This window comes from Schistosoma haematobium, chromosome 2 (assembly GCF_000699445.3).
Source record: "Schistosoma haematobium chromosome 2, whole genome shotgun sequence".
NCBI lineage: Eukaryota > Metazoa > Platyhelminthes > Trematoda > Strigeidida > Schistosomatidae > Schistosoma > Schistosoma haematobium.
In genome coordinates, this window is record NC_067197.1 from 32,486,235 (window position 1) to 32,498,146 (window position 11,912).

The 11,912-nt window shown below is 37.7% G+C and overlaps 1 protein-coding gene across 1 annotated transcript; it reads right to left on the minus strand.

Moving 5' to 3' along the window:
• Positions 1-1,641: 1,641 nt before the first annotated feature.
• CDV3 lies at positions 1,642-11,372 on the minus strand. The gene is made up of 4 exons (XM_051214973.1): positions 11,026-11,372; positions 10,790-10,979; positions 9,506-10,121; positions 1,642-8,915 (listed from the first exon to the last, which is right to left on the minus strand). Exons 1-4 carry the CDS (start codon positions 11,182-11,184, stop codon positions 8,846-8,848), a joined length of 1,035 nt encoding a protein of 344 aa, XP_051068160.1. The 5' UTR covers positions 11,185-11,372; the 3' UTR covers positions 1,642-8,845.
• Positions 11,373-11,912: the final 540 nt, after the last annotated feature.

Genomic DNA, 11,912 nt, shown 5'->3' on the forward strand with positions numbered 1-11,912 from the left:
TAGCAAAAACCTTGATGTATACATAACCACGACATTTATGGGATAAATATGACCATATTCTATAATAAGTTACAGTAGTTCATGGACGGTAGATGTAGCAACAGTTAATGAGTAAAAAAAATAAGCGAAATCTAAGAATACAGTCAACCACTTGTTTGACAAACAAATGCTAAAAACAGGCAGTGATTCAAAAAGAATAGCTCTAAAACTTTCACTTTCTTGCTTATCCGCTCAATAATAACAATACGCAGCAACAAACGAAACATATTTATTCTAAAAGACAGTGCTTGTTATCATTAGCAATCAATTATATTTGGCGATCTTAGTTATAAACATAGTATCAGACGTTCACTAAAGTAGTTTATTCAGTTTTGGTCATATTCATAATGTTTTCTTTTGAATTCTATCCTATGAGATCATCTGATTAAGACAGGGTGGTGTCACTTTTGTAATATGAAATGGTTAATAAGATATAAAAAAGTTAGCCAGTAATTAACCCTTTGGTAAAGTTCATGACTATGAAATCACCGGTATAATAGCGTGATGCCATAGATATAAATTATAACCCATTTTGTTTTCTTAACTGTGACCAATAATTATTGGCTATATCTGCTGAACTCTTATGTATTATTGGTCATCTGTATTTTGACAATACCTATCTGTAGCCATTTGGTTACCAAAAATAACTACGGACATATAACAGCAAAAATGCAGAACTTGAATATTCATAATAATAGAACAAATAATATAGAATGAGTACAAAAGAACTAGAAACAAATATAGTGAGACACAATTTAATATGAAGGAAAATGTAATTAAAAACTAAGATCTTATTTACTTTACCTATTGTAAACAAATTGAGGCTGCAAACCATAGTATTCAGTTAAATGAGTGAAAGATTAGTCACTATCATAAAGGATGAACTGATGAAAACCTAAATCTCGATCAAGAAAAAAAGGTCCAAAACTAGGAACAAAATTGAACATACGTACTTTGATTACCATCAAACAACATATTTAAGCTTTTTCTGATCGCTTAAAAACAAAATGGGAGAAAATCAGTATGTAAATAATACATCAAAATGACATTAAAGATTGTATACTAGAAGTTGAGTAGTCTGTTACCACACAACAGATTTAATTGGCCACCACTTAATTCCTCTGAAACTAACTAAAGAACTGTAAGGAAGGATAAGACATTTCAATAGAACAATAATCCTTTTAGTAACTAGAATCTATCGATGTTAGTCCTGAATTTAATAATTTTCCAGGAAAATACATCATATTCTTGCTCATTGAATGAAGTGATTAATATGGAAAAAGAGACAAGCCTTCAAAGGCTAAACTCTGAGTAATTTGCATTTCCAAACATAGGTTACACTGAGGTTAATTGAAGCTCATGTTCTCGCTAGAAATGACCTAAAAATGTTTTAGAGGAAGTAGTGTGATATAAAAGCCTGAAGATAAGGTATGTATATAGCTATTATGTGAAAGAATCAATACCGCAATAATGATTATTTGGTGAAGTGAAATTGTAATTAAGTATAATAACAAAAACCGAATAAACAAATTCAATGCAGATACATATCATATACCATATACAACCATTAACTTCTCAACAGTAGGAAGATTAACAATAGAACTCAATTTACATATGTTTTGAATAGTTCATTTACTAGGGAAAAAGAATAATAGAAGAGATATAAACCAAAAAGACATCATTTAATTAACTGTTATGAAGAGATCGTAGATGGATCAATACTAACCTATGAATGATAGCATGACCAAAGTGATCAAGCATATAATAATAAGTTGCGTAACACAACCCTCTGGCTAAGCGAACGAATTTTAAGAGACAAAACAGCCAGCCTAATGAGTGAATATATGTGAAAAAACAAACTACCATTAATGTTCCAAATACTGCATCAAAACAGTACGAATATAAGCTGTATATAAAACAGCATAAATATGAGTAATGATAGAGTCATGATCACCAAATAGTAAATAACTGTGTTAATAGGAGGAAGTGAATTAGTTTCTATCATAGTAAGAAAACACTTAGTTACTTGGGCCTGTTATCACTCGTGGAGGTGCATTGGCCGCCCACCAGCATTCTCCATCCAACTCTGTCCTGAGAAATCCTTTCTAGTTGTTTCTGGTTGCCATTCATGTTTCATGTCTGCTTCCGATTCTCAACGCAGTATGTACTTCAGTTTCCCTTCAAGACCCCAAGTTAGCACTTGCTTCGTGATGCAGTTTGATGATTTTAGCAATATATGTCCTATTCACTTCCCACGTCTTTTCCTAATTAACTTTTCGGCTGGATGTTGATTAGTTCTCTCCCACAGTAGGCAGTTACTGACGGTATGGTCATTGCACATTGAGTATCTTGCGTAGACAATTGCTTATAAGTACTTTTACATGTTTGATGATGGTTGTTGTAACTCTCCAAGTGTCAGCTCCGTACAGTAGAACTGTCTTGACGTTCGTATTGAAGATTCTCACTTTGATATTGGTTGATAGTTTTTTTGAGTTCCCAAATGCCCTGGTACGGCCGAGTGGGGAGAGTCCGCTCTCCCTCTCGAAATGCTCTCACATGGCCACGCCTGTATAGCCTCTGCCAGGGAAGTCCTACTCACTGCCTTCTCGTGGCGGGGGTGTTGTTTACGAAAATGAGAGGACAAAAAGCGAATGTCCGGCGCTTTAATCGGGTTGGTGGACATGGAGAGTCCACCTAGAGGAGTTGGAAAACCCTGATTCCAAACCAATGATGCACATGGGCTCCAGGATCCTGAGAGAACAAATGGTGTATGAACCAGTTGTTGGTCACCGGTTACCATAGGACTGCATCTCCTGGTGTTGCTTCACTGCCTTGTGGATCAGACCTTCAGGTCGAAGGCTCCGGGTGTGGCCCCCTAAGAAAATCACCTGCTTCGGTTTAGGCACCCGGGCAGTACCACAGACCTCACACATATCGAATGAGATTTGTGTGGCGCATATGTATTTGGTGCCTCTTTGTACCAATATCTATGTGTTGAAATAAATAAATAAATAAATTAGTTCCAAATGTTCTTCAACTATAGTAATGCTGCACATGATTTGCCTTCACGTCTGCATCCGATTCTCCACGTTCATCTACGATGATGTCCAGGTACGTGAAAGTTTCTACCTCTTCCAGAGTTTCAACAAGAGTGATTGGGTTAGTGTTCTCTGTGTTGTATCTGGGGATCTTACTTCCCCCTTGTGTATGTTGAGGCCTACTACTACACCGGTTGTCTTTGCCTGCATTTGCTGGTGTGTATGGGACAGAAGAGCTAGATCATCTATGAAGTCCAAATAGTCTAGCCGCACTCAAGTTTCCCATTGTATGTAGAGATTACTCTGAGATGTAGAGGTCTTCATAATCCAATCAACCACTAGAAGAAAAAATGTGGAATTAAGCATCCTTATCTGATACATGTCTTCACTTGGGATGCGTGTATCAGTTGTCCTCAATGCACCACTCTGCAGTGTAGTCCATCGTATAAACTTCGGATGATTTTCTCAGGTGCACAATAGTATCGAAGAATGTTCCATAAGGTTCTCCTATCCACGCCGTCAAACACCTCATAACCAGGGAAGTTGATGTGCAGCAACGAGGTCTATTTAGCTGATTGTTCAATAATGATCATTAGTATCGCGATTTGGACTGTGCACAACCGATTTTCACGGAATCCGACCTGTTGATCTCGCAGATGCGCATCCGCTCAATCTTTCTTCCGGTTCGGAGACATTCTGTTTGCAGTTGCTTGTATGTCTGACTTCAGCTGGTATATTGTCAAGTGCTGCTGCTTTCTCACTCTTGATTTGTCTGATGACCATCCTGATTCCGTCAATCGTTGATGGAGTGACATCCATAGGAAGGTTTGTAGGTGCTGCCTCGATGTCTGGTGGATCCAGTGGGGCTGATCTATTCCAGAGTTCCTCAAAGTATTCTACCCATCTGTTCCTCTGTTCCTGAATTACGTTATTGTCTTACCTTCTTTATCCTTGACCGGTCTTTCTGGTTAGATATATTTCCCTGCCAGTTTCCTCGTCGTGTCATATAGTTGTTTCATATTTCCTCCTGTTGCATCTTTTTCCTCTGTCGTTGCTAGGTCTTCCACATATTTCTGCTTGTCAGCTTTAATGCTCCTCTTCCCATGTTTGTTTGCTTCTGTGTATTGATTTTCTATGATCATGTTCAATTGTTGTCTTCTTGTTCTTCCTTTCTCGGATCCTGCTCAGGGTTTCGATAGAGATCCAGCCCTCATGATGAAAATTGTTGCTAACCAACACCTCCTGACACGTTGAAGTTAATGCTTCCTTGATCCCTTTCGAACCACCCTCCATAGTAGTTTCTTTTTGTTCGAGTAGATCCTGTAAGGCTTGGAACCTGTTGTTAAGAGTTATCTTGAATTCGAGTTTGTCCGTGTTTAGATTGAAAGCTGTATTGATCCTTTGTAGTGCTGTTACCCCAATTTTCGGGAAAGATGATTAACTGATTTCGTAGACAAATGAAAATTTTCAATCATATGCCTTTGGAGACTAAACATTTATCACTAGTTGTGAGAATTTTATTAAAACAATCTATGTGTATTTATTTAGGCTGATCGATTTCCGACAGGTAGATGAGGAGTATTTTCTACGGAATAATCTGATCTAAGCATCTTCTTACGGACTGGCGATGAGTACTCATATGGATAGAAGATAACGTCATCGATGAATACTGATTTCCTTCCGTTTATATAACAATAATTCGAAATTTCACCAACAGTTCTGTTCTGGTATATTATTGAACTACTGAATGATATGTGGTCGAGTAGCTCAGATGCCTGAATCGAAACTGTCCATACAACTGAAGCCACAAACTCAAAATAAATATACATAGTATGACAAATATCAATCGACTGACTGACATTCACACGAAAATCTTCTTTCAAGACTGAATACCTAATAGTTGCTATTAAAATATACACCCTAGTTTCTGCCAACAAATTAATTTAAGAATAATTCAACATTCCTGAGTGATTCTGTTATTTTTCGTTTTGCAGTATATCCTCAATACCTATATTTCTGATTGAATTTATTTGATTGGTAACAAATAGTGATCCTCAGGCTGACAATAACTTAATTTCACAGAACGTAAACAAGCTGAGATATGGAAGCAATGTCCCATGTTTCCTTCTATATACATGTGGACTGGCAAAACTCGAGTTCCTCGGCATCAGGATATAAAAATACTCTTTCCTCGAGAAATATCATGTCGAGCTGACTACCTATGGTATTTTCATGACACGACCAATCGTACGTTCGCGTCATAACTAGCCGCCGGCAGTACTTAGGAATTGAACTGTCATTTGTTTCAACCGCATATTTCCTAATTCGTCAAAGCGCTCCACCTAACCCAAAAATTATCACCTAATGAAACCGATTAACTTTTGATGTATCGGATGGGTTATACTTCAATAATACGTTAGTACAATGAGACTAGCCACATTATATCAGATGCAGAATGCAGGACCGGAGTATAGACTAGATAATACTTTCTCAACAAAATTACAAGTCGCTCTCAGTGAGACGAAAGATCACATCTTCAGTAGACTAAGTACCTTCTTGTCCATGCTCAGTGACCAATCATATTTTACTTTCGCTACCACATAACACTTCCCTTTCACAGGCCATAATTTTTAGCATTGCAGAATACAGGAGACGATCTCATTTCTAGGAATTATAAATTCGGTCCCCCTCTATTATCATCTAAAGATTTACATATTTGTGTGAATTTCATGAAGCGCCAAATATAGACTCCTCTGTTATTATTGAGTTAACATTGGGAAATGATACCGAAAAATCTTGTTAGCGATGAATATCTAATGCAGCGTAATTCAGCCAAGCGTTGTCAGAAGTAGTATTAAAATAAACCAAGTCCGATTAAAATTATACAGGATGAGTGATTAAAAGAATTTGCCCGGCATTGAAAACCTAATTTATCCAGAGAAAAAGCTAATTCCTCACGAAGCTCACTCTTTACGCAAACGAATTGCAATTAACCGAATTACGAAGCATTATACTTCCAATTGTCCCAGGTTAGTACGACACTATACATTCGAACACATCTAAATATTAATTAGGAACCAGTTATGTAAGTTCCCTACTATTTTGCTTCATATAATCCTTGTACCTGCCAGACCGCATAGCGCCAGTACTACATGCAGATTTGGACGTTAGTCAGTAGCAACTTAGGACTTCTTATGTACAGACATTCGTTGAAGTTGCAATACCACATTAGCACACATATAAAATTGTCGATTCAAATCCCGTAGTGGTAGTGCTAGTAAAAGTATGAACAGTAATCGGAAAGATTAGGGTTTGGAGATGAATCAAAGAGTGTAATTCAGTGAAATAAATTTGAAAAGAGGGACACAAAGAATTCAGATTACAATTTGGGAAAACACAAAGAATGGATGCACCTGCACCATTGCAATCGACTTTGAGTCACGTCAATCAAGGTCTCTAACCATCGAATGCTATCGTCTCGCGGTCCCCAACACGGTAATCTACACCTACCACTTGTCAGTGATTTCATGGAATCGTGCAGTTTTGGTCTGGCCACCCCTAACCTTCTCCCAATCTACTCCCACACCATAAAACATCACACGTCGGTGGTTGGGCATACGTAACACGTGTCCCAACCATCTCAACTGATGAAGTTCCACTACTTCATCAACTGATTTGCCATCCTTACCTAGAACCCGTTTCCTAACAACTGCGTCACTTACTCGATGGTCCCAGGATATACGAGCAATATTTCGAAGACACCTATGATCAAATACTAGTAACCTACGAATATCCTCTACTCTTACCGGCCATGTTTCACTGCCATAAAGTAGGACGGAACGAACTGCTGCTCAGTAAACCCGTCCTTTGGTTGATAGACGGATATCTCGCCTACGCCATAAATAACACAGGTTGGGGAAAGCTAGTCGAGCCTTCTGTATCCGTGCTGAGATTTCGTCACACACCAGACCACAAGGGCTGGTGAGACTCCCCAGATAAGTGAAGCGGTCGACACGCTCAACTACTTCACTCGCTATCATTAGTTCGGGTGACGATGCCACCCAATCCTAAAGCAACATTATGCATTTCGAGGGGAAGAACCTCATCCGGGACATGATTGCATTGTTGCTTATAATGGTTAGGAGACTGCATTTTGTCAGCGTCTTCACCAAATAAAACTACGTCATCAGTATATTCTAAGTCCACAAGTGAATCTCCTGGTAGAAGTTCAACTCCTGAAAATTTAGATGAGGAAAGCGTTATCTCTAAAAGTACGTCGACCACAAAGTTGAACAAGAATGGGGAGTGAACAGCCCTGACGAACACCACTTGAGGTAATCAATTCTGATGACAGTTCGGACGAGTAAAGTGAAATTTATTCACAAATCAACTAACATGTAATCTCGTTTCAGTCAGATATTATTATATTAATAGTTTAAGTTCCAAAATAAATACACGCAACCAGTTGACAAAGTTTTTACCGAAATTTCCTCCGTTACTTTCAGGTATAGATTCTCAGGTGAAAATGACGAGTCTACATTTTATTGAATTGTTACATTCAACTGATAGGGGTCGGCATAAAAACTGCATGTAAATGATACCAAACCCACGAGGCTTAAGTCTGGTAATAATTGGTTGAAGAATAAGTGATCTACAACTAATTCCCTCCAATCATCTATGAAGAAAATATTAATTATTATAGTGCGACCGTACAGACTACTTGAGACCAATTAAAACAGATCTTCTTGGGAATAGTAGCAGATAAGTTTCGTATTTCTGAGATCTACTTCTTTCAACTCAACTTTATAAACATAGGGAAGGCTAACCATAATAAAACTTCGTCTCTTAATAGTAGTTACTTAGTCCTACCACTCACTTTAACCAACTTTTCCCGAGCGACCTGGACTTAGCAGAAAGTACAGTATGAATAATCTGGCACTGTGATGAAGGTGAAATGAAATAGACAATGTGACCCTTGGGATGTTTGGAAAAACACAGCGCTCTCACTAAAACTTGGATGCTGCACAATGCAGGATACGAAAAGGGAAACATCAGTACAGAAACTTAATTATGTTTATTCAACATCTAAACTATGGTTTTTCTCTGCAACTTGACAGTACACTTGTGCACTGGTATGACATTTATGAGTAACTACTTAATGAGTGAGTATGCTGCATACGACTGTCATGGATCAACCGTAATATAAAATAGAACTAAGTACTGAAGACTCTCAAGCGAATGACCAGAATCTAAACAAGGAAAATGATGTTCTACAAAAATTCAGCACATATGAGGATAAAAGTAGTACTTTTTAGAATAACATGCACGAATCTCGTGAACTTTATAAGAAAAATAGTGAAGTTAAACGAACACGTTATCGGAAAAATAATTGGTCCCACATCTCAGAGCATTAAAACGATAGAATCAAAAGATGTTAATTTCAAAACATTGTGATGATCAAATGATTTTCACCACACATTGGAAATAAGTTCTGTATTAGAAATGTGTTGTTGAGTGAAGGTCAACCACACCTACCAAGCATAATTCATTAAGGTTACCTGTTATAATAGGAGGAAAATAAGCACGTGATACTTTCCATTAGAAATATAAACTTATCAAAAATCAATGTACAGTCAACAGCTAGTCTCCGATTGCTTCTTCGAAATTGTTCAAAATATCACTTTCCAGATATACTAAAGCATTAATCATTACTTTCGTAAGATGGAAATTAATAGATAAACTGATGAAAGCCCATTTGACGGTCAGTCTCAGGTTTCATTAAATGCTGTGAATCTGTTTTTTAAGTCGATTTCTAGCCCAGGCGTCTCACGTACATCCCTGAAAAAGAAAAGAAAATGTCCAGCTTTTAGTGCATGAAGAATAGTGTATTGTCTACTCGACAGTAGTTACCAGGTTTCCTGTACTATAAATACCCGAAGGACAAGAATTAAAAAATATATTCAGCTATGGATGAATATGGTTTAATAGTTACAGCATTGACATAACAATGGAACAAGTGCAGTCGGCGTAGTGCAAATAAACGACTACACGATATATCGTCAGCGAACAAGTGAACCCAGAGTTGAGGAGACTGATCTTCGCAAGATAGTTTAGGTCTCGATGGAGGACATTAACGAAAGCCGTTAGTTCATGAATGAGTTTTTACATTTTAAAATTCAGCTTAGTGATAAGCTGTTAATACCTCACTGCAAAAACTCATTGTACTATTTTAATATATACATCCGTGACTAAATCCAACTGGGAGATTCAAAATGGTTTTTTTCCCGTTTGATTCTATCAATATCTAATGAAGACTGGCTAACGCCTTATAGTAGGAGAATGATTTTTGGAAGAAATCATTAGTTTCTATGATGTAAATGAATTTAAAGTAACGAAGGATGAACGCCAATGTTATAAATATAACTTACTTGTATGTCTTCACATTTACATTCCTAGACCATCCATTTGTGTTTTCTGAAACTGTGTGGAAACTTGTATTTGAGGGATTCAGCGGCAGTTGTTCAGCAGGATTGTTAGTGGGATTCACACTGATAATATTTCCTCTAGCCCAACCACCACCTGAAGAAGCGGCTTCGCGAAGTCCTGGATTTTCAGTAAATCTTTTAAATCCTGGATCTATATCTGAACGGAAAGGTGGATCATTATGAGGCCGGAAGCCATCTCCAGTATAACCTGGACCCACACTTTTGAAGCCTGGAGCCCCTGACTGTCTCAAGCTTGGTGGAACATATGTGGATGATGTGTTACTGACGGCTATTGGTAATGTACTAGATATTGGGTTAGCACGACGTACACCTGCCTGTTGCCAAGGTGAGTTTTTATCATCATTATCATTATTTGGTTGAGTTTCCTTTTTCTGAGGTTCATTCACAGATGCATCTAAGGTAGGAAAATCCATTGAACTGGCTACATTTGGCTTTGGAGCTACAGGACCAAAAGCACTGCCTCCCAGTCTCAACGGAGCAGGAATGTAGACGCTAGGTTTAGGTGGTGGTTGTACAACTGCTTCTACGGGTTCTTCGGCTACAAATATGAATGTTTAGTAGCGAACAAAACGTGAGTAAAGAAAGCACGGGCAGAAAGTAGTAAAACAACCAATAATCTGACGAGCAACTGATATTTAAAGGATTTGAGAGACATTTACACTAGCGGTTACAAAGACAACCACACTATATAAAGAAACAGATAACGACGCTTATTCACCTGAAGAAAATAAATAATCAGGAATGACATATCATTTGAAAAAATTATTAAAACAGGGCGTGATAACGTACGAACTCGTTCTGTACTAAGCTGAACATCTCACATAAGTAGGTCTACAAAAGGGGGATAAAATGGCAACACATTATGACAACTAAGATAAGAAGCCAGGGTGACTACTTGCCATAGGCTGTTCTTTCTCACATTACAAACGATGGCTGCCACTATATTTGTGAAAGAAATTTGTAAGCGCAATATATACTGAGTTTCATAAAAGGCTTATAACTCACTAGCACTTTACTGTTGAAGGAGCAGCTTGATCAGACTGGTGGTTAGGATCAAAACCTGATCTAAGTTCATTTTGAAAGCTATTGATCTTGTTCCACAGTAAGTGGATAAAAACAAACCAAATTCGTGTCCCTGTAATGTCTTGTCGAAGTAGGAATAATTCAAATAAGCCTCACAAAATAGAACAAAAAGTACAGACTCACGAGTTTCGATGGGCTTCGCACCCCAAACCTTCTTCTCCACCACAGATTCACCATCACCTTCACGAGAATCTTTGTTTTTTGACAAATTTTTAGCAGAATCGTCAGTTATGGTAGAGGACAGATTGTAGACCCGAATGTTCTGAAGATCTATTTCTTTTTCGTCGTCTATTATTTCCCACTCGTCATCTTTCTAATTCATAAACAGTAAATGAACAGTAAGTAAGGTGCCAACTCACCTCAGAAGTAATAGGCTTGTTTTCTTGTGGAGCATTAGATTCTGGGTAGGATTTGAGTACTTCACCCCCTTTTGTGAGTAAATCCATTAGTTCTGTTGGATTTTGTTTTTTCTTGGACTTCTTCTTATTTTGTTTAGCAAAGAAGTCGTTCAACGACATCTTCAGACACTCAGAACACGCTACGACTGCCAACAAGAATGCGCTAAGAAACCGTCTATGAATTGCCGCCGGAATTGAATGAACTTAAGAAAACAAGAACAAGTAACAGAAAACGAATCGGAATTCTTAGAGCATATTTTCTTATAGTTTGTTGAAATAAATAATCGGTTCTTTTGTGTCTATCCCTTTTTTCCCGGTTGAAATGAAACCGTGTTAATTTCAAAAAGTGATGCCATAAAAAATAACAAAATCCCTTGACTTCTGCCATCTATCAAAGATTTTTAACCTAGTGTTATACTGTACGGCAGAGTTTCACACTCTAAGTAAAACGCCATCGAAAAGAAAGTACCAGATATAATTGAAATCACATAGAAACGTCTGTAGCACTAAATATATTACATATAAATAGTTCCGTAAGTCATCAACACTAATTCAAACCTCATTAGCTATATCGTGCACACCTTAGATGAAGGCGCCTGGTTACGCATTCGCGCCAGATCATCATCAAGTACATAGTGCTACGCAACCCTCGCAACAACTAGCCAGCTTAGACCACACACATCTTGATGTACCGACATCCTTACATATTTTACTTCGAACTCCTTCATTCCTGGCTCCCAGTCTGAATAGTTTTGTATTACTTTGGTCACAAAAGTGTTACGGACCAAAGTGTTGTCAAACCTAGAATATCCTTATTATCTTTAAACTTGAGACTAATGATTGAAAAC